Source organism: Narcine bancroftii, chromosome 11, assembly GCF_036971445.1.
Source record: "Narcine bancroftii isolate sNarBan1 chromosome 11, sNarBan1.hap1, whole genome shotgun sequence".
In the NCBI taxonomy this organism is placed as follows: domain Eukaryota; kingdom Metazoa; phylum Chordata; class Chondrichthyes; order Torpediniformes; family Narcinidae; genus Narcine; species Narcine bancroftii.
The window spans coordinates 8,289,818-8,313,173 of record NC_091479.1 but is presented as its reverse complement, the minus strand read 5'-3'; the positions used below and the strand labels follow the sequence as shown (position 1 = coordinate 8,313,173).

At 45.8% G+C, this 23,356-nt stretch overlaps 2 protein-coding genes across 5 annotated transcripts in view; both read left to right on the top strand.

Moving 5' to 3' along the window:
- Positions 1-426: 426 nt before the first annotated feature.
- Positions 427-2,196, top strand: LOC138745178 (calicin-like). The gene has a single exon (XM_069902235.1). The coding sequence runs from the start codon at positions 427-429 to the stop codon at positions 2,194-2,196; it is 1,770 nt and encodes a 589-aa protein (XP_069758336.1).
- Positions 2,197-5,731: 3,535 nt separating this feature from the next.
- tubgcp4 (tubulin gamma complex component 4) overlaps positions 5,732-23,356 on the top strand; it is a 40,162-nt gene continuing 22,537 nt past the window's right edge. For 2 of the 4 annotated variants that reach the window (XM_069902508.1, XM_069902509.1), the window contains exons 1-8: positions 5,732-5,874; positions 9,617-9,742; positions 11,732-11,854; positions 12,567-12,620; positions 13,200-13,256; positions 14,046-14,125; positions 18,426-18,630; positions 22,690-22,855. In XM_069902508.1, coding sequence (XP_069758609.1) covers positions 5,797-5,874; positions 9,617-9,742; positions 11,732-11,854; positions 12,567-12,620; positions 13,200-13,256; positions 14,046-14,125; positions 18,426-18,630; positions 22,690-22,855 — 889 coding nt within the window. In that variant the 5' untranslated portion in view covers positions 5,732-5,796. Of the gene's footprint in view, positions 5,875-9,616; positions 9,743-10,552; positions 10,700-11,731; positions 11,855-12,566; positions 12,621-13,199; positions 13,257-14,045; positions 14,126-18,425; positions 18,631-22,689; positions 22,856-23,356 lie in introns of those variants that run through there. The other 2 variants (XM_069902507.1, XM_069902510.1) reach the window with 2 other exon arrangements.

The following is a 23,356-nucleotide window of genomic DNA, read 5'->3' as shown; positions in this document are numbered from 1 at the left end:
CCTTTTGTTGGTCTGGACTCCTCCCCCAGTCAGTCTTCTGTCTTTATTCTGGTGCCTTCCTGCTCTTTGCTGATACCTTGAAGAAAACCTCCGGCTCGAAACATTAGTAATGCATCTTTATCTCCTATGGACGCTGTGAGATCTGCTAAGTTCCTCCAGCATTTCTGTGAGTTTTTTTGGGCCAAAGAATTGGTCATGGATCTTTCCAGTTCTCCAAGGGGCACACAATATGGATCGACCTATCCACGCTCTTGTCTCACACATTGGCCAGATGAAATATCGCAAAGATTCTACTGATGGATTATTGGGGAAACACAAGTATTGTGAGATCAAGGCACTCCTTATTGAGTCACTTCCTGGTTACAACAGACTTCCCTCTGAAGAGGCTCTTTTGCAAAGCCTCAGAACTGTCTGGCCCATTGGAAGATGAAGCTGGAATTTGATGACCATAAGCACAGTGCTTTCATTTTGCAAGTTCTCAACACGCAAAGGCAGAAGAAGGAATGCTGTGACGTTGTCATTAACGTGGGTTCACATTCATTCTCAGCCCATCAGAACATTCTCACTGCCGTCAGTCCCTACGTCAAGGATTTAATATACAGCTGCAATATCCAACCCTCAGACGAGTTGTCCGTCACAATTGACAATGACTACATGAGCCCAGTATCGGTGGAGCAACTGCTAGAATATTTCTACACGGGTAAAGTCATCATTGCTGACAAAAATGTGGAGGATCTGCTCAAAGGAGCCAAGTACTTCATGATAAAGCGACTCAAGTCCCATTGTGTGGAATATCTGGAGCTTGTTCTTGACAAGCAAAACTACATGTACACACTTATGTTGGCTGACACCTACGATTTACCTGATCTGGCAACAACTGTGTACTCCTACCTGAAAGAACAATTCTTCCATTTGAGTGAGACAAAGGAATTTGTGGAGTGCCCCTCCCACATCTTGCTGAGGCTCGTCAAGGATGAAGACCTCCATACTACCAATGAGGACCAGGTCCTGCTGACTGTGTTAAGATGGACGAACCATGACCCGGAGAACAGGAAGGGTCATTTTCAGAAGCTGTTTTCCAACATCTACCTGAACGGCGTCACTGATGAACTGCTCTCGGAAGTCAGCAATGAAGAGGAGTTGGTCAAGAACAGTGCGATCTGCGTGTGTGGCATTGTGGACGTGCTCAGTCATCGCAAACAGGAGAACATCAGCAGCCTCTTGCAGTTCCAGAGGAAAGGAGCCCTGATGGACGTAGTTCTGGTCTTGGGGGGACAAAGCAGCGATGGGAGTTTTCGGAGTGCAGTCTCCGCCTATGTTCTGGGTGAAAATAAGTGGGTTACGGTGGCACACATGCCTTATCAAGCTGCTGCTGTGGGAGCTGTGTGCACAAGGAAATACCTTTATGTAACAGGAGGCACCAATGAGCAAAATGCCAGTCTGAAATCAGCGTGGAGGTATGACATGGACAAAGGGACTTGGTGCAAGCTGCCTGACCTGCCCATGGGGTTGGTCTTCCATTCTATGATCGCATGCAATGGGATAGTATACACAATTGGAGGCAGCATAGCCCCCAGGAAGTACATCTCCACCATTTACCGATATGATGAGAAGAAGGAGAGATGGACCACTGTTGGGAGAATGAATGTCCCCATGGACTGTGCTGAGGTGGTGACCAAAGGGGAGAGATACATCTATATAGCAACTGGCAGGTGCATGATCAATGATAAGATCTCCAGGGTTGGAGTCGTGGACTGTTTCGACACCATAACCGGTGAGGTGAAGCAAAGCTTAACTTTCCCCATTGAGTTCAAACACAGGCCAGTGGTGTCTATCCAAGGGGATGCAATCCTCTGTGTGCAAAGCCACAAACACACCATCGAAGTGAACTTGCAAAAGTTCAAATCCAACAAGGTGGCCAGGCGCATCCCCTTGCTCCCGAATGCCACCAAACTGGAGGTGTGTCATGCCATGGCTATCATCCGCAACATGGTTTTCGTCTGTGGAGGAACCTCTGCCACTGAAGCTGGTGAACTCAAGGAGTACTCAGTGAACAAAAGCGCATTCCTTTTGGAGACCAAGACGGGAGTATGGAAAGAGGTGGCGAAACCATCTGATGGCTTGGAATGTTCTGCCTGTTGCAAAGCCAAACTGCAATGCAAGTTCATCCAAAAGCCTGAAGAATCTCTCTCATAAACAAACTGGGGCAATAAAAATATTAGAATCAAATATATGGCTGGAAAATGAAAGAAAATGAAAGAAAGCATTGTTATTTTCAGGTTTCTCTGCTTACCCTACCACTCTTCATGATCACAGCTAACCTATGCCTGTAGGTTAGAGTCAGCCAGACTCTTTGCCTATTTCTTGAAGAAGAGCACAGGCCCAAAACGTTGGCAATATATCTTGATCTCTGATGGACGTTTCACAACTGGCTGAGCTCCTCCAGCATTTCTGTGTGTTTTTATTACAATCTGCAGACTTCTGAGTTTCACGCAAGACTCTGTATGATTGCTGTGATACATCTTTACTCCTGTACTCAAATTCTCTAACCTTAAGAGCTAACGTATAATTTGAAGTACAAGGCAAAAGTTTGTAGACGCCGATTGCAGTAAAAATATGCAAATACTGGAAAAACTCGGCCAGCCTTGCAGCGTCCATCAGAGTTAAAGATATACTGTATAATGGATGTTTCGTGCCTGTGCCTTTTTCAGGGTTGTTGGAAATATATTTATATTAGTATTCATTAATACCTTCAAGAAGGGCTCAGGCCCGAAACGTCAGTAATATATCTTTGCCTCCTGTGGACACTGCAAGACCGGCTGAGTTCCTTCAGCGTTTCTTTACTATCCCGTCATGCTCCTCATGTTTCTCTACCTTGTTATATTCCTCTCCATTCACCATGTGACCTTGTAGCTCATCACATCTTCTTCATAACTCACAATTCCACCTAGCTTTGAACCTCTGCATTGATAGGTTGGACCAAAATGCAGTGGGTCTACTGGGGAAGGTTGGTTTTGCTGAGTTCAGCTGCCTCTTTATCGACACTCATGTTCCTAATCATTGTTTGCAGCACCTGTTAAGAACTTTGTCACAAGATCATAAAAACATAAGAAATAAGAGCAGGAGTCGGCCATCCGGCCCGTCGAGCCTGCTCCGCCATTCAATGTGATCATGGCTGATCTGATGATGGCCTCATCTCCACCTACCTGCCTTTTCCCCCTATCCTTTAATTCCCCTAAGATGTAAAAATCTATCCAACTTTGTCTTAAATATATTTACTGAGGTCGCCTCCACTGCTTCAATGGGAAGCTAATTCCATAGATTCAGCACCCTCTGGGAAAAGCAGTTCCTCCTCATCTCCGTCTTAAATCGACTACCTTGAATCTTGAGGCTATTTCCCCTAGTTCTGGTCCCCCCCCCCCAACCAATGGCAACATCTTACCTACCTCTATCTTATCATAATTTTATGTTTCTATAAGATCCCGGCTCATTCTTTTAAATTCCAGCGAGAACAGACCCAGACGACCCAATTTCTCCTCTTAGGCCAAACCCCTCATCTCTGGGATCGACCTGGTAAACTGCCTCCAAAGCCAGTCCATCCTTTCTCAAGTAAGGAGACCAGAGCTCCACGCAGTCCTCCAGAACCGCGGTTGATGGTGAACAACATTTCAAATATAATAATGAAACCAGTTCAGGGGAAGACAATAATTCCCAAAAGAGAAGGGCTGTGAAAGATTGGAAGATAAAGGAATAAAATAACATCCTGCAAGAGGAGTAAGAAAAAAAAAAGCAAATATTAGTCAGTAAGCAGATATCAAAAGAAAAGGGTGATGCCTCATCAACAACTTCAAAAGACTGGAAGCTATGTAAAACTGGCAGGCTTTTATTCACAATAGAATGGAGGCATGTCCATGCAGGTCGACTGTCCTGAGCTGTGGAGCAGTCATCTTTATTCAGGAGTCTGTGGGAGGAGCCACAGGTACAGGTTGACCAATGGGCATGCCCAAACAGTTAAATATACAACACGGTGCTGGAACTGGCCTCTGGGAATGAGCAACTGGGCCCAGGATTCATGAAGGTGCCCTGGTGAGCAGGCCTTCCAGATCACCTGGGTTTCTTGAGGTTTTGAGGATTCAGAGCCAGAGGCTGAGAAGATTTAGTGAAGCTCAGCATCCCCGTCAATGGCCCAGCATTGTCTTTGGTCAATTGAGGGAAAAAGGTGTTTGAAGATTAAACATCAGAACTGAACTCATAGTCCACTGAGCATGCTTCTGAGATGTTGACTACTTGTAGCATGCAGTGAACCACAAAAGTCTGCAGACCCAGGGATTGAAGAAAAAACCCAACACTGGAGAAACTCAGCTGGTCAATGTACTTGATCTAGCAATGATAAAGATACATAACCAACGCTTTGGGATGGAGCCCATCATTAAGAGCAAAATGTAGGTTGGCGCCCATACAAAACATTTTGCTGATACCTTGATGAAGGGCTCAAGCCCAAAATGTTGGTTATGTGTTTTTATCATTGCTGTATAAAGTACACTGGTTTTTTTTCAGACATACAGCACGATAACAGGCCATTTCGGCCCACGAGTCCATGCCATGCAATTTTACCCCTAATTAACCCCTGGTTCATTTTTGAACAGTGGGGTGAAACCGGAGCCCCCGTAGAAAACTCATGTAGACACGGGGAGAACGTACAAACTCCTTACAGACAGCGGAGATTCAAATCCCGGTCCGGTTCCAATAGAAGGATCTGTAAAGGCGTAGCGCTAACCGCTACCAGCTGAGTTTCTCCAGCATTGTGTTTTCACCTATAGCATTCAACTATACATTCAAAATAGCATTCACAATTTTTGCATAAGATCCTCCAAGTCGATTGGAAGGAGAAACGAATTTTGCGACACATGTTCATGTCAATAAATCTGATTCAGAAACAATGAATTTCCTTCCCCAGGCCGACAGGGTTGAGGTCCAGGTGGGCCAAGCTGGGCAGATGAGATAGTTAATAAAGATTAGAGGAGGATGCACTGACCCGGTGACCCCCAGGAATCTCTGAGCCATGCCCACTCACATGGGGAAGGTGCACTGAGAACGTGGAGAGGAGCGCACAGAAGGCCAGCAGACGACACTCACCCAGCCATTGGTCTGCTGTTGCCACATCTGCCTTAAGAACCACCTCAGGAGCCGGAGGTGTGGAGTGGAAGGCAGTCCTCCAGAAACCGCACAGTTGTTAACTCGGCCTGTGACATTACGGGCATCAGACTTCACTCCATCGGGGACGCCGGCAAGAGGCGGCCTCTGTCTTCCACCGCCACACGGGCCATGCCCTCTTCACTCTGCCACCATCAGGGGAAAAGGTCCAGGAGGCTGAAGACGAGCACCCAGGAGCACAAGGACGGCTTCTTCCCCTCCGCCATCAGACAGACCCTACCCTACCTTGGCTTTTCATGCATTGTTTTTATTTATTTTATAAAGTGGTTTATATACATGTTTCCGCCGCGATGCTGCGGCGAAACAATGAATTTGGTGATTTATTCATGACAATAAATTCTGACTCTCCACCCAAGGCCTTGCCTCCTGGGCTCTGCCAGCAACAAAGATGGCCGAGCATTTTTTTTTGTGTGTGTGTAAGTGACTTGGACACGGCCAACACCAACGATGGCGCCCAACTGACAGTAAAGGCGTCCAGTTGCCAGGACGAATTATGGCGACCGATCACGTGCCTGTTTTGGATGAGTCGTTGCCAGTGACAAAGGTGGCGGCGGCCCGAGAGGGTCCGCTCGGAGCGGTGTCATGATCCACGAGCTGCTGATGGCCCTCACCGGGTACCCGGGCAGCATCTTCGTCTGGAACAGGGACAGCGGCCTTCAGGTGAAGGGCAGGGGCCTGGAGGCAGCCGGAGGGGAAGAAGGAAGGGAGAGGGAAGGAGGGAGGAAGGAAGGAGGGAGGAGAGGGAACGGGGGAGGGAGAGAGGGAAGGAAGGAAGGAGGGAGGGAGAGGGGAGAGGAGAGGGAGGGAGGGAGGGAGGGGAAAGGAGAGGGAGGGAGGGGGAAAGGAGAGGGAGGGAGGGAGAGGGGAGAGGAGAGGGAGGGAGGGAGGGGAGAGGAGAGGGAGGGAGGGAGGGGAAAGGAGAGGGAGGGAGGGAGGGGAGAGGGAGGGAGGGAGGGGAGAGGGAGGGAGGGAGGGGAGAGGGAGGGAGGGAGGGGAGAGGGAGGGAGGGGAAAGGAGAGGGAGGGAGGGGGAAAGGAGAGGGAGGGAGGGAGGGGAGAGGGGAGGGAGGGAGGGGAGAGGGGAGGGAGGGAGGGGAGAGGAGAGGGAGGGAGGGAGGGGAGAGGAGAGGGAGGGAGGGAGGGGAGAGGAGAGGGAGGGAGGGAGGGGAGAGGAGAGGGAGGGAGGGAGGGGAGAGGAGAGGGAGGGAGGGAGGGGAGAGGAGAGGGAGGGAGGGAGGGGAAAGGAGAGGGAGGGAGGGAGGGAAAAGGAGAGGGAGGGAGGGAGGGGAAAGGAGAGGGAGGGAGGGAGGGGGAGAGGAGAGGGAGGGAGGGGGAAAGGAGAGGGAGTGAGGGAGAGAGGAGAGGGAGGGAGGGAGAGAGAAGAGGGAGGGAGGGAGGGATGGGAAAGGAGAGGGAGGGAGGGGGAAAGGAGAGGGAGGGAGGGAGAGGGGAGAGGAGAGGGAGGGAGGGAGGGGAAAGGAGAGGGAGGGAGGGAGAGAGGAGAGGGAGGGAGGGAGAGAGGAGAGGGAGGGAGGGAGGGGAAAGGAGAGGGAGGGAGGGAGGGGAAAGGAGAGGGAGGGAGGGAGGGGAAAGGAGAGGGAGGGAGGGGGAAAGGAGAGGGAGGGAGGGAGGGGAAAGGAGAGGGAGGGAGGGAGGGGAGAGGAGAGGGAGGGAGGGGGGGGAGAGGAGAGGGAGGGAGGGGGAAGGAGAGGGAGGGAGGGGGAAAGGAGAGGGAGGGAGGGAGGGGAGAGGGGAGGGAGGGAGGGGAGAGGGGAGGGAGGGAGGGGAGAGGGGAGGGAGGGAGGGGAGAGGAGAGGGAGGGAGGGAGGGGAGAGGAGAGGGAGGGAGGGGAAAGGAGAGGGAGGGAGGGGGAAAGGAGAGGGAGGGAGGGAGGGGAGAGGGGAGGGAGGGAGGGGAGAGGGGAGGGAGGGAGGGGAGAGGGGAGGGAGGGAGGGGAGAGGAGAGGGAGGGAGGGAGGGGAGAGGAGAGGGAGGGAGGGAGGGGAGAGGAGAGGGAGGGAGGGAGGGGAGAGGAGAGGGAGGGAGGGAGGGGAGAGGAGAGGGAGGGAGGGAGGGGAGAGGAGAGGGAGGGAGGGAGGGGAGAGGAGAGGGAGGGAGGGAGGGAAAAGGAGAGGGAGGGAGGGAGGGGAAAGGAGAGGGAGGGAGGGAGGGGAAAGGAGAGGGAGGGAGGGAGGGGAAAGGAGAGGGAGGGAGGGAGGGGGAGAGGAGAGGGAGGGAGGGGGAGAGGAGAGGGAGTGAGGGAGAGAGGAGAGGGAGGGAGGGAGAGAGAAGAGGGAGGGAGGGAGGGATGGGAAAGGAGAGGGAGGGAGGGGGAAAGGAGAGGGAGGGAGGGAGAGGGGAGAGGAGAGGGAGGGAGGGAGGGGAAAGGAGAGGGAGGGAGGGGGAAAGGAGAGGGAGGGAGGGGGAAAGGAGAGGGAGGGAGGGAGAGAGGAGAGGGAGGGAGGGAGAGAGGAGAGGGAGGGAGGGAGGGGAAAGGAGAGGGAGGGAGGGAGGGGAAAGGAGAGGGAGGGAGGGAGGGGAAAGGAGAGGGAGGGAGGGGGAAAGGAGAGGGAGGGAGGGAGGGGAAAGGAGAGGGAGGGAGGGAGGGAGGGGAGAGGAGAGGGAGGGAGGGGGGGAAGGAGAGGGAGGGAGGGGGAAAGGAGAGGGAGGGAGGGAGGGGAGAGGGGAGGGAGGGGAGAGGGGAGGGAGGGAGGGGAGAGGAGAGGGAGGGAGGGAGGGGAGAGGAGAGGGAGGGAGGGAGGGGAGAGGAGAGGGAGGGAGGGAGGGGAAAGGAGAGGGAGGGAGGGAGGGAAAAGGAGAGGGAGGGAGGGAGGGAAAAGGAGAGGGAGGGAGGGAGGGGAAAGGAGAGGGAGGGAGGGATGGAGGGAGGGGAAAGGAGAGGGAGGGAGGGAGGGGAAAGGAGAGGGAGGGAGGGAGGGGGAGAGGAGAGGGAGGGAGAGGGGAGAGGAGAGGGAGGGAGGGAGGGAGAGGGGAGAGGAGAGGGAGGGAGGGGGAAAGGAGAGGGAGGGAGGGGGAAAGGAGAGGGAGGGAGGGAGAGGGGAGAGGAGAGGGAGGGAGGGAGGGGAAAGGAGAGGGAGGGAGGGGGAAAGGAGAGGGAGGGAGGGAGAGAGGAGAGGGAGGGAGGGAGAGAGGAGAGGGAGGGAGGGAGGGGAAAGGAGAGGGAGGGAGGGAGGGGAAAGGAGAGGGAGGGAGGGAGGGGAAAGGAGAGGGAGGGAGGGAGGGGAAAGGAGAGGGAGGGAGGGAGGGGAAAGGAGAGGGAGGGAGGGGGAAAGGAGAGGGAGGGAGGGAGAGGGGAGAGGAGAGGGAGGGAGGGAGGGGAAAGGAGAGGGAGGGAGGGGGAAAGGAGAGGGAGGGAGGGAGGGGAAAGGAGAGGGAGGGAGGGAGGGGAAAGGAGAGGGAGGGAGGGAGGGGAAAGGAGAGGGAGGGAGGGAGGGGGAAAGGAGAGAGGATGGGCGGGGGAAGGAAGGGGGAGAGAAGAAGGAGGGAGGGAGTGGGGAGAGGAGAGAGGGAAGGAGAGATGATGGGCGGGGGAAGGAAGGGGAGAGGGAGGGAGGGAGAGAGAAGGAGAGAGGGAGGGAGATAGAGAGAGGGAGAAGGAAGGAAGGGGACTGAGGGGGAAGGAAAAGGAGAGAGGGAGGGGGTGGAATGGAGGGAGGGAGGGGGATGGGTGAGGGAGGGAAGGTTGGTCAGATTGACATTCGTGAAAATTTGTTTTCGATAAAAGTTGTAGGAACAGTATTAATCTGGTGAGCTGCTTGTATCTCTTGCCCTCCTGTGCTGCTCATCTGTTGTTCCTTGCCCTCCAGCTGAGAGCCTGGTGCCGGGCGTCCCTCAGCTGCTCGGTCTGTGACCGCCTGCTCCTCTGCTGAGCCCCCCCTCCTGCCGATGTCCTCTTTCTCCTTTGATTGCGCGCTGCACACTTCCTTTTGGCTCTGAGAGCCATTTTTGTAGTGGGTCGCGCCTCCGCAGAGCAGGTACTGATCTCTAGGGTCGGGCACTCCTCGTCACCACAGCATCCTGTTCCTTCGTGCAGGTGAGGCCTTCTTTCTTCTCTGGTGACTTTTTAACTTTTTTTTCCAGTTGTTCTTACTTTCTCCTTCTTGGAAGCCATCTTCTTTCTCTTCTCTGTATCTTTATCTTCTATTTCTTATATCCTAATTTTGTTATGCTTTGCTTTTTCCTAACTTTTTTCCTATTTTCCTGGAGAGGCCACTACTCCATCACGTGACTCCTCCATATTACCTCCTTCTTGATACTTAATCCAGTCTGTCACTCCTTAGAGTGCTTAGGACATTTGTCGCTCTCCAATAAATAAAAGTTGTTATATGTCAGGAACAGGCTAAGTCGTGGCCCAAGTTAAAAGTTTTCTCTGTTGTTACCTAGGTATCTCAGAACCTGCCGTTCCTTCATCCAGGTGAGACCAGTATCTTAAATCGGTTGTGCAAATTGGGCACTGACTACATACGTTTTAAAGAGTTCATTGAGCAGTGTACTGGACGTCTAATGCAGGTAGGTTCTGTGGCTACAGATCTATTCATCTCCCCTCTTTGTGGCTCCTCTCCCAGTTGCTTGGAAAGTTTTTCGCATGGTTGGTTGGGGTGGTGTTTGCCTGATGACCTCCATAAACTGGAACAACAGTCAAGGGCACCGGAGTCTATCCCATTCCTTTTGGATTTCAGATTTATTGCCACAGTACATGCATGACATCACATGCAGCCCTGGGATTCTTTTTCCTGCGGACCAGGAAAAAGTTCCACTTATTGGTCGTGCAAATAAGTGGAGGACCACCTTATTTAAATTAGCTGAGCTCATTTGTGTTCCGGTTGCAATTTCCCACAGTAGAACGAAGGGGCCCCGTAAAAGTTTCTTCTCCTTAAGGTCATCGAAACGGATCACAGGCCAGCAGACAATGGGTAACTGAGGCTGACTGTGATGGGCCTTCTAATTTAGATCATAAATTACTCGAGCTCGAGCTTGAACAAGGCTTTTTTTAATTAAAAAAAATCACTTTCAGAAATACGTTAATCTCATTTAATCCAGAAGTAAAGAGAATGGTGTGGAAAGGACAGGCCATGGATCTGCTCTGATTTTATTAAAGCGCCTTTAGTGGCATTACAGTATTTAGCATTGTATTGATACCGTTGGCGGTTCTTTGAAAAATAGCCCCATCTCGTCCTGTGCTCATCCCCTTCACTTGGGCTGTTTTAAAAAAAAATTTCATATTATTATTTCATAAATTCAAACAAACCATATAATTTTTTTTCACATTCATGTAACATACAGGGTCTGTATTGTAAGGTAAAAACATCATGAGATGGGACCAGAGAAGGAGTCACCCAGTACTAAGGAGTAACAGAATGCAGATGTGACCTTGTACACTCAAGATAAGCTTTGCACTAACAAGAATGATGAGCAGCAGACTAACAGAGAAGGATAGCAACAGTTTATTCATTGGACAATGTCATGGTATGATAATTTACTAAGTACGTATCCTGAGGTATATAAAAAAACACCACTTGCTGATAACGGCAGAATGCGCCTTCTCCAACTAACACTGTTAGTTGCAAGTGTTACAATCCGGCAATAAAGAACCTTGATTTCGACTCGGTCTGGTGTCTGACTCACTCATTCATGGACAAAGCAGACCTAACAGTATTTATCGCCTTTCCCACCTCCTCCCCCCAAATTGATGCAATTAAATTAAAAAGAAAGTTCATAAAAAAAACCTCAAAACAAAACTGAAAGAAACACGTCGCCTCTGTCACGTCCCACGTCTTTGATTGCATTCATTTCCCTGCTGGGATGGATTGCTCCAGTTCACAAAAATGGCACAAATCAAAACCAGAAGTTTCAGAAATGTGCTTTAGGTGAGGTGTGGAGGTTGGAACTTTTGTCCACTCCACCTGGCTGTGTACCAAGGTAAGATCTTTCTGGGATCCCCTGGGGGACATTCTTTTTAAAAAAAAAACTTACACAAGTGGATTTTCCACAGGATCCAGAAGTGTTCTTTCTGGGAGACATGAGTTTTAGACTGTCCAGATACTTAATTTCTTTTATGAAGGTCGACTTGGCGCAGCCAGGAAGTGTATAGAGGTTACGTGGAAGTCCGACTCCCAACTAAAGACCACACGATGGAATATGGAAATGCAGAGTTTCATTCCCCTGGGGAAAATCACGTGCAAACTAAGGAGGAAGCACGACACATTTGTTAAGGTGTGGCAACCTTACTTAAAAAATATTGGCACTCAGATTGATTCGTTTCCACTCCCTCCCCTTCACTTGGGATATCGTGAGCAGTTTTGGGCTCCTCATTTCAGAAAAGATGAGGTTACGTTGGAGAGGATTCAGAGGAGGTTCACAAGGATGAGTCCATTTAGCTCAAAATGACTACCATAGGAAACAGCGGTGCCACTCGTGGTTTACCTCCATGTTTCCTTTATCTGTTTTCATTTGTCCAACCTTTCTCAGAACGAAGTCACACTGAGTCTTGTGTTGCAGGAGTGCTACCCCTCCCAGCAGGGCCAAGCTGGGTTGCATGGCATTTACCTTCACGCCTTTTGTACTGGACTGGACTCAGTGCTGCAGCCCTACCGGCAGTCTCTCCTTGACCTGGAGCAGGAGGTAACTGTCTTCAGCTCTACTGCAGGGTTACTGGGGAATGAGAGTTTATTGTCCTGTACTTGCTGCAGCCACACATGTACACAAGAGACACCAACAGTATGAATTAAATTACCAGAGACATTGCAGTAAAAATCCAGATTGGGTCGATCTGGATTCTCAGGCAGTACTTTTAAAACACAAATTTAAGGAAGAATAAAGAAAAGATGAACAGGTAAATTTTGATACTTTATTCATTATCAAATATGGCATTTATCAAAATGAGCAGTTTTTAAGAAGACACTCGACAAAAATGTAAACATACATTTTTTCACTCCTACGAAAGAACGTGTCATACTTGAAGTTACGTTTTTAAAAATGAACATTGTAAAAGAGAAACACCGTATACAATGAATTTTGTTGTGGTAAGGTTGCCTGTATTAAGCGTGGTGGCTTGTTGCCGCTGTGCATCTGTGACGCTTACACCTGCTAAATTAAAAAGGTTTGAGAATCTGGATTCTCGGGTGGTCCGGATATCTGGCACCTGGATTTTTGGAGTTTTGCTGTTTCTTTGTAGGTGATTTGTAAAAAGCTTGTTCTGCAGAAAAACTGTGAGACTTTCTGTTGTACTGATGTTGGTAGAGGACTAAAATTGGTCAACTTCATACATTTTTCTAATGAATCTTAATTTGGTTAACATGCTTCAACAAGCTGATGTCTATATGCTTACTTCCAGTTCCTGGCAGACCCACACCTCGCCATTGCTCATGTCAACTACTCCTTGGATCAGGTAAGCAGATGCGTCTGTGCACTGGAACTGTTCCAGATTCATTGGGTGAGGGCCAGTCTCTGAAAAATGACTTTTGCTTTTGTTGAATCACTTCGGGAGTTTAAGATGGAGAGTAAATATCCTGATGTGACTCCAGACCAGTCAATTAAACGTGTTGTTGGAGGAGGCTGTGGTGCCACACCAGGTGGGCCTGGGCATTGCAACCATGAAAAAGCAGGATCAGGACTATTGGAATCCATCAATGCCGGCGAACTATCGTTGGACACTGACACGAAGGGCATCAGATACTGAGTATAAATGAAAATCAGCGGCAAAAAATTTTTAGGTCAGTTGGCCTTCCTGACAAGGAAGGAGATGTTGTGTGTCCACAATAGGGCACTAGTTAAGTGAACTTTAAGGGTCTTGTTGCTCTCTACTCTCTCCACGACAGAGTTGTTGATGAGCTGTCTCAGGCCAAATCAAATCTGAATATTAAAAAAAAAACATGTCCACCTGACCCATCCTGAACCCAATGGGTCCCCTTGGGCTCAGGCCAGACAGTCTGCATCTGGCACTGACATCCCTTCATGCTTTTCTCAGTTTCAGCTGCTGTTCCCGTCCGTTATGGCTGTCGTTGAACAAATCAAGTCTCAAAAGGTCAGGTTTGGTTCACTAATGTTGCTGCTTCCTGCCTTTATATTGTAGTACTTGTTATATGACATCACCTTATTTGAATAGGATTTATCACTCACTGTTATATATTAGGACTGCGTTCTATAAGAGCAGCAGGGTTAGTGTTGCGGTTAACGCAATGCTGTTTCAGTGCCGACAGCCTGCATTCGAATTCCGACCTGGCAGCAATTTTCCCCATGTCTGAGTATGTTTCCTCCGGCCAGTCAAAATGTGAATTGAGCAGCACGGACTCGTGGGCTGAAATGACCTGTTACTTTATGTCTAAATAAATACAAATTTTATTGTCCCTGCATGTGAAAGCATATTCTCCCAGGCTCAACTATAAAACTTGGTTATGGTCTAAAGCAGCCATTCTCAACAGTTTTCTTTTTTTTGTGAATAATTTATTGGGAATCTAGTATATTTTTGATTTTTAAAAAAAAAAAGGATGTTGCATTGCAACGTTGGAATATTACGCAGTTATTCAGCTGCTCTGGCTTGTTATAAATGGCAGCCAATGGCTGTGGAATCATACAGCAGTGATTCTTCATTAGAGGTGCTTGGGCAATTCCTGCCAGTGGCAAACCTGTCTGCCTTGCAGCAGGTAAAAATAAACTTCATGTAATACGACACTGTTTTATATATATTATGTATGATAATAAATTGAATCTTGAAAATTAGGCCTCTTAACGTGAGAGAGAATATGTTGATCGTAATGTTGAATTTTGAGCAGCGAACATGCCAGTATAACTGGTTGACTTTCACTTTGATTAGATTCACGGTTGCCAACTGCTGGAGACTGTTCACAAGCACAGCTGTGCAGGACTTCCACCAGTCCGCAGTGCACTGGAAAAGTAAGAGATTTATTTATAGGTACCGCTATGCAATTTTTGGTTGTGAGCAGAATCTGAAAATGTGTGAATAAACAGTACCTGCCGCAAAATCCAAAATCTGAAACTCTTCTGGTCCCGTGCCTTTTGAATAAGGGGTACTCAACCTGTATTAACATTTTTAAGTAGGTCGTGTGGGTAAAAAGAAAATGATGTGTCGTAAAGGAATTCACAATAGCTAGATGTGCTTGTCGGACAAAGTTTTCATGATTACAACTATTTTGTCAGAAAGATATCTCCCCTTAAAAGATATTCCCATGTAATTGTTGCAGATCACCCTTGGATTTTTGTTTATCAGTGGAGCTTGCATGAATTCACCTCTCTCCAAATCCCCAAACAAACAAGCTAATATTGTTCTCCATCCTTCGTCTTCTGCTTTTGGATGTTTTTTTAAAATTTCATTCTCTGTAAGCTTGATTGTTGGATAAAACACTGCAGCAACCTTGAAGGGTTGTGTGATGGTTAAAAGTTGAAAAGTCATAATTTGGCAAAGATGAACCTGGACTTTAAAATGTCTTCTGAAAGATACGAGGCCAGTGGGGATTAGTGCTATTTTGATGTAAAAGTGACTTTGAAAATGAAATAAAATTAAGCTGCAGGCAATCCCGAAGTACTCACACAGCCAACAAAGTCTCACTACTGTGCAGCTGCAGTTGTAATGAAGGCAGGGAGTGGGTGTTTTTCTGATTGGCAGACAGTGAGAAGTGGGGGGCTGCAGGGGTCGGTGCTGGGCTTGCAGCACTGATAATATGGAAGGGGACAGAGGGTCGTGTCGCCAAGTTTGCAGATGATACTAAATTGAGTGGAAAAGCAAATTGTGCAGAGGATGTGGAGAGGCTGCAGAAGGATAGAGTTAAGTTAGGTGAGTGGCAGATGGAGTATAATGTTAGTAAATGCAAGGTCATCCACTTTGGTAGGAAAAATAGAAGAGCAGATTATTATTTAAATGGTGAAAAACTGCAGCCTGCTGTCGTGCAGAAGGACTTGGGAGGGCTTGTGCATGAAATGCAAAAGTTGGCTTGCAGGTACAACAAGTTATTAAGAAGGCAAATGGAATGTTGGCCATCGCTAGAGGAATTGAATTCAAGAGCAGGGAGGTTATTCTGCAACTGTACAAGGTACTGGTGAGGCCACACTTGGAATACTGTGTGCAGTTCTGGTCTCCTTTCATAGGGAAGGAGGCAGTCCGGATTGATCCTGGAGATGAGGGGGTTGACCTACAAGGAGAGACTAAATCGTCTAGGATTATACTCACTCAAATTCAGAAGAATGAGAGGAGATCTTATGGAAACATGTAAAATTATGAAAGGGATAGATAAGATAGAGACAGGAAAATTGTTTTCACTGGAAGGTGAGACCAGAACGAAGGGACAGAGCCTCAAAATTCAGGGGATTTAAGTCGAAATGAGGAAAAACTGTTTCTCTGCCCATGGAACCAGTTGAGGTGACTTCATTAAACATATTTAAGGTTCAGTTAGACAGAATTTTACATTAAAAAAAAAAGTAACTAAGGGATATGGGGGGAAAAGGCAGGTGGGTGGAGATGAGCCCATCATCAGATCAGCCGTGATCTCATTGAATGGTGGAGCAGGCTGGATGGGCCGGATGGCCGACTCCAGCTCCTATTTCTTTTTTTTTTAAACTTTATTTAAAGATTTTATCACATGAATAAAAGAAAAAAATTACATTGAAAGAAAAATAAAAATAAAGTAATTGTTACAACACAGCATTAATGACCTAACTTAAGTCAGTCTAACTCCCCCCCCCCATATATACGGCCACTAAAAAAAAATCTATATATAAAAAAAACCACCCTTCCCCCCAAAAATAAGGAGTGAAGAATTAATAAAGTTAGTAATATTATATATATAAAAAAACACTCACAAACAAAAAAAATAACAAATAAAAATACTAATAAAAAAAAGTTATCAAATCTAAAATATCACACATAAAACATATTTAAATCAAACTTAATTGCATGTACTTAACAAATGGAATCCACTTCAGCTTATAAAAAGACATCTTGAATTGAAAAAGATATCTTTTCCATAATTAAACAAGACTTCATCTCTAAATACCACCTATCTAAGGTTAGTATATTTCTATCTTTCCAAGTAAGCCACCGCTAAGGCTAAATAGATAAAAGAAATCTGATAATCATTTAAGCCTAAGTCAATTAATGATTGCATATTCCCTCATAAAAATATATCAGGATCTAATACAACATAGATATTATATAAACTATTAAATATAGATTGAATACCTTTCCAAAACTGTTGCAATCGATCACAAAACCAAACTGTATGTAAAAAAAGTATTGGCCGTCTGATCACAACGAAAACAACAATCTACCTTACTAAGACCAAACTTTTTTAATTTCTCTGGTGTTAAATATAATTATAGTTAATCATCGCTAATCTAGCATTAATCAATTTCCGAATACTATTCTGACAAATTTCTATCCAAGCTTCTTCAGCTATTATAGAAACTAAATCTTTTTCCCATTTCAACTCATCTTTATCCCAATCTGTCTTGTTTTCATTTTCTTGTAAAATACAATACAAATCAGATATATACCCCTTTTTTGGTATGGAAAGTACATATTTCTCAAAACTAGTTTCAGGCAATAAAATCATATGTCGGCCACATATCTGTTTTACAAATGATCTTAACTGATAGTATACAAATACAGAATTTCCACTAATACCAAATTTTCTTTGTAATTCCTCAAAAGAACAAAAACATCCTTCAAAAAAACAATCTGATAAACTTTTTATTCCTTTCCTTTCCCATTGTTTCAAAGTAATATTGGAGACTGTAAAAGGAACAAGTTGATTATTATATAATGGCAATCGTCCAGACCATTTATTTTTAAGCCCCAATTTATTAAGTTTACTTGTCCATAAATTCAATAAATGTTTCAATATTGGGACATCATAAGTTCGTAATAAATTTTTATTCCATCGAAACAAAAACTCATGTGGGAATTTTTCTAAAATAACTGCCATTTCTATCTTTGCCCAACTAGGTGGGTCCTCCGTATTCATTAATGCACTAAGAAATTTAAATTGAGCTGCCTCATAAGAATGTTGAAAATTCGGTAGTCTCAAACCTCCAAATTGAAAATCCCACATCAACTTTCTCATTGCTACCCTCGGAAATTTTCCCTTCCATAAGAAGTATCTAACTGCTTTATATAAATCCTTAAAAAAACTTAAAAAAAAAAAGGAATTGATTGAAACAAATACTGTATCCGAGGAAAAATATTCATTTTTATAGTGTTAATCCTCCCCAATAAACCTAAAGGTAAATCCTTCCACCTAATCAAGTCTAACTTAATCTTTTTTATTAAAGGAAGATAATTAATTGAATATAAATCTTGATATTCTGTATTAACATTAATTCCTAAATATTTAATTTGTTTAGTCCACTTCAAATTTATAATATTTTTATATATTGAATAATCATCTTTACAAATTGACAAAATTTCACTTTTAGCCCAGTTTACCTTATAACCAGATAATTGACCATAATTTTCTAAAGATTCTTGAATTGCTGGTAAAGAGATATCAGGATCCACCAAATATAATAAAACAGCATCAGCAAATAAATTAATCTTATATTCCTCATTCAAAACTCTCATATCCAGCTCCTATTTCTTATGTAATCGGAACAGAGCCACAAATGAAGGCAGATGGAAGAATCTAATACTGAATGCTAAAGAGCAGTCATTCTCAACAGGCACCCCCACCCCATGAAGAGCAGACATTCTCAACAGGCACCCCCACCCCATGCCATCTGGGCATTTAAGAGGGGCACAGACTGAAATCTTACTGGTTTTTTTTGTTGCTTATGGAGTCAGTAGGTGGGACTACTGAATGTCCCATGAACTGTGCAAACCACTCTCTGAGACTTTTTGAAAACTCTCAAACATTTTGAATATAGTGGGCTTTTATGTGTGTGCATATGTAAGCCCCACAGATCCACAGCGGCAACAAGTGACCACTCTATTTTTCTTGAGAACTGCTCGTTTTGATAAATGAATAATGCTGTATTTGGTAATGAATAAAGTATCAAAAATTACCTATTAATTTCTTCTTTATTCCCCCTTAAATTTGAATTTTAAAAGTTCTGCCCAAGAATCCGGACCAACCCAATTGCCGAGCAGTCCAGATTTTTGGACTTCCACCATGATAATATGAATAAAATACTGGTTTAGGAGTTGCTGATAAGCAAATGCTGACATTGCGCTGTCCAAACTCAGGATCCTGGCCGTGTGCCACGGTGTGATGTACAAGCAGCTGTCCACGTGGATGCTGCATGGCCTGCTGTTGGACAAGTATGAAGAGTTCTTCATAAAGCAAGGGCCTTCCTCAGGGAATATCGGCACTCAGCCTGAGGAGGAAGAGGAAGAATATCTGGGAATCCGAGGATTAACTGGGAAGCAGCTCAAGGAACTTCAGGATCTGGTAAGGGCTGTCAAAAGAAGGAATAGAGCAATACATAGATTTAAATTTCAGATTTATTGCCAGAGTGCATACATGATATCACATATGACCCTGAGATTCTTCATCCTTTGGACTAGGCAGAATTATCACTTTTTGGTAGTGCAAAATAAAATTGACTCAATGAACACAAGTAAACAAATAAATATAAACAAACTGCAATATAGAGAGGAAAAAAAATCAAGAAAGTTCAAAAGTAGGAGTGAGTTTCTGAGTTTGTCATTGAGGAGACTGATGGGGTAGTAGCTGTTCCTGAACATGGTGGTGTGATACCCCTTTCCTGATGGCAGCAGCGAGAACAGAGCGTGTGCTGGATGGTGTGGATCCTTGATGGTTGCTGCTTTTCTCCGACGGCAGCGTCCCCTGTAAATGTTCTCGATGGTATTGTCGGTGAATTTGTGGATGGTGTTATTTTTGTACCGGCCACACAGTCATAGGTGTGTCAAGAGCAGAGGAGGAGGCTAAGAACTCAGCCCTGTGGTACTCCAAAACTGATGGAAATTGTAGAGTAGATGTAAAGTACAGCCAAGAATGTGAAAGCTAATATGTGGTTATTGCAAATGGAAGTGTTCATTTATCAATTGCATTCAATATTCTAGTGATATACAGACTCCACTTTCACATTATCTTGTCAACCACAAAAACAAAGCAATAAGACAAAAATCCATTATCTTTGTAAGTTTTAATTACTCTGGACAATTTTTTTTTAAAGTTTGCTTCCAGAAAAAAAAGGAGATTATGATAAACAACCTCAAACTGATTACAAGGATAATTTCAGATTTGCTGCATCATGTAGGAGGTTGGAGAAACATTAAATGAACTTTTATTGAATTTAACCGGTTTAATCGCATCTTTATGCTGACACATTGCGTTAGTTCAACCGACCTAAAAGTGTTCTGCAACTAATTTTCGTTTGTACTCCGCATCTGATGCCTCTCGTGACAATAAGGCTTTTGACAAGGTCCCATTTGGGAGGTTCGGCTCCGAATCATGGGTCCTCTACCGGCATCACCTATGGCTCCTAGAACGCTTCCACCAGCGTTGGCTCCGCTCCATCCTCAACATCCATTGGAGCGCTTCCATCTCTAACGTCGAGTACTCGAGATGGCAGAGGTCGACAGCATCGAGTCCACGCTGCTGAAGATCCAGCTGCGCTGGGTGGGTCACGTCTCCAGAATGGAGGACCATCGCCTTCCCAAGATCGTGTTATATGGCGAGCTCTCCACTGGCCACCGTGACAGAGGTGCACCAAAGAAAAGGTACAAGGACTACCTAAAGAAATCTCTTGGTGCCTGCCACATTGACCACCGCCAGTGGGCTGATCTCGCCTCAAACCGTGCATCTTGGCGCCTCACAGTTCGGCGGGCAGCAACCTCCTTTGAAGAAGACCGCAGAGCCCACCTCACTGACAAAAGTCAAAGGAGGAAAAACCCAACACCCAACCCCAACCAACAAATTTTCCCCTGCAACCGTGTCTGTCTGTCCCGCATCGGACTTGTCAGGCACAAACGAGCCTGCAGCTGACGTGGACTTTTACCCCCTCCATAAATCTTCGTCCGCGAAGCCAAGCCAAAGAAAGAAGAATTTGGGAGGTTAGTGAGGAAAGATCAGACACTATGTATTCGTGGTGAACTGATGTAATGAAACTGGATTTGATGATGGCTGGATGGGAGAAGCCAGAGAGTGGTGGTGGATGATGGCTTCTCAGACTGGAGCCTGGTGTGCCTCAGGGATCGGTGCTGGGACCAATGTTGTTTGACACCTATATCAATGATCTGGAAGATAATGTGATAAATTGGATCAGCAAATTTGCAGATGACACCAAGACTCGAGGTGTTGTGGCAGCAGAGAAGGTTTTCAAAGCTTGTAGAGGGATCTGGACCAGCTGGAAAAGTGGGCTAAAAAATGACAGATGGAATTTAATGCAGACAAGTGGGAGGTGTCTACATTTTGCAAATTGTAGGGCACTGAGGAGTGCAGTAGAACAGAAGGATCTGGTTATGTAGGCACATAATTCCCTGAAAAGTGGTGTCACGGGGATAGGGTTGTAAAGAGAGCTTTTGGCATAATGGCCTTCATAAGTCAAAGTATTGAGTCCAGGAGTTGGGATGTTAAGGTAAAGTTGTATAAGACATTGGTGAGGCCAAATTTGGAGTATTGTGTACAGTTTTAGTCACCGAACTACAAGAAAGATATCAATAAGATAGAAGATTTACTAGGATGTTGGCTGGACTTCAGGAACTGAGTTACAGGGAAATGTTAAATAGGTTAGGGCTATTCACTGGAAAGTAGAAGAATGAGGGGAGATTTGATTGAGGTATTTAAAATTATGAGGGGGACAGAGTAAATATAGATAAGTTTTTTTTTCCCACGGAGGGAAGGTGAGATACAAACCAGAGGTCATGGGTAAAGAGTGAAAGGGGAAAAGTTTAGGGGGAAGTTCTTCACACAGAGTGTGGTGGGAGTGTGGAGCAAGCTACGTGGTGAATGTGGGCTCGATTTTCACATTTAAGAGGAATTTGGACAGGTATATGGATGGGAGGAGTATGGATGGCTAAGGACTGGGTACAGGTCAGTGGGACTAAGCAAAAGAAAATGATTCGGCACGGTCCAGAACGGTGAACGGGCCTGTTTCTGGGTTGTAGTGATCAATTTTCCATGGTTTAGGATGGTTGAGCATCCATAAAATGCACCCAAAGTGTTTAGGAAGCAAAATCGTTGTTGTCAGTGTTACAGTTCTATCTGTACATGTGATTGAATAACGATGTGGCTTTGAATTCACACAGTTTCAAAATATTCATTTATTACTGAATGGTTCATTACATCAACATTCTCCCTTGGTCCTACCTTCCTGTTCGAATGTCTGCAATTTTTTTGGACTGAGTTTGAGAGAGGCACGAATGTGCTGGGGTTATTCGAACTGACAGCGTGAAGTAACTGAATGAATTGACTCGTGTGGGTTGCCTTGAGTTAATGGCTGGATCACAGTTGATGTTCCACTCAGCAGCTGCCTTTGGCTGGTTGGATCTTTTAAGCCACTTGCCCTTTCCTCCGTGTCCTTTCAGTTCTGGGAGCTATGATAGAAGGCAGCCTGGACATGATGGGTTCGTTCTGCGGGATGTTAGGATCTGACCACGAACGGAGTCTGAGGCTGAAGTTGGTGTTTGGTCAGGACTTTTCACGAGGTGTAGAAACTCACTCTCTTTGATTTCCTTCGTCGGTATTGCTTGAGTTGATGCAGCTTCCCTGACTCCCACCTCTACCAACCTCCCCCACTTCCACCCATTGATGAGAGATTTATCTTTATAACGGACTCCTCTGAGAATGAGAGGAAAAGAAACATTGCATTTCTATTAATTTGTTTCATGTCTTTAGAACTGTTTAGAATCAATTAATGCGCAGAAATGTTTCTCAGTGGTATTGTTTCACTTCACATAGGATAGTGTAACTGAATCAACAACAGTGCCTGTTGTTAGAGGTATACCAATCGGCACAGAAGGATCTCCCCAACTGCAATGACATAGTTACTAGTTCTTTTCTGAGTTTCTATTTCTAAAAAATCCCACACCACTACTGAAGAAACTCAACGGTGTGGATGGGGTGTTACTCAGAATCTCAAGTTTATTGTCATTAGAATTGTCCAAGTTCAACCCGAAAAAAAAAAAAAAAAAAAGATCGTCAGTGCAAAAACACGCAAACACATGTACAGAAAAATAAATGTCATTCTCGGAGTATGAGCAGTTCATTCAGTCGTCCAGCAGTATCCCAGACTAGCAGAACCTGTGTGCTTTGCATAAAAATAGGCATGACATGACACCTTGTCTTCTGAGAAGACTAACCTTCCCATTCATTGTCCCAAAGTTGCCATTCTGACAAATCCTGAGGAGCCAAAAGGGGCTTATTTAAATGCAAATTGTGTCATGAGAGATGGGGAGAGAGGATTATGGATTGTATGTGGTAACTATTACCTGGCTAAGGTATCCATGCCCTAATGCTGATTTTTTTTTTAAAAATTTCTGACAGCGATTGATTGAAGAGGAGAATATGTTGGCCACGACTCTGAAGCAGTTTTCGCTTCGAGCTGAGATGCTGCCCTCGTACATTCCGGTGAGAGTGGCTGAGAAGATCCTGTTTGTGGGGGAGTCTGTGCAGATGTTTGAGAATCAGAATGTGAAACACACCCGTGCAGGTGGGGCTCAGTATTTCAAACTTGTCTTGTTCAACCACAATGCTGGAGTAAGTCAGCAGGTCAGTGTACTATATACAGCAAAGATAGACATACATATCCAATGTTTCGGGCTTGAGGTATGAGTAAAATGTCACCAGTCAGGTGCCTGAATTGGTCACACGGGTGTTTTTGGGAAGCATGGCCTTGTGGACTGGAAAGGCCTGGTAACATGCTGTATTTCTAAATTTAAATTAGTGACAGACCTGTCCCCACCAGTACTGTACCCAGTATTATACAATGACAGACACATCTCCACTGGTACTGTACACAGTGACGTACAGCAACAGACACATTCCCTCTGGTACTGTATCCAGTGTTATACAGGGACAGTACTGTCCCCACCAGTACTGTACCCAGTATTATACAATGACAGACACATCTCCACTGGTACTGTACACAGTGATGTACAGTGACAGACACATTCCCTCTGGTACTGTATCCAGTGTTGTACAGGGACAGTCC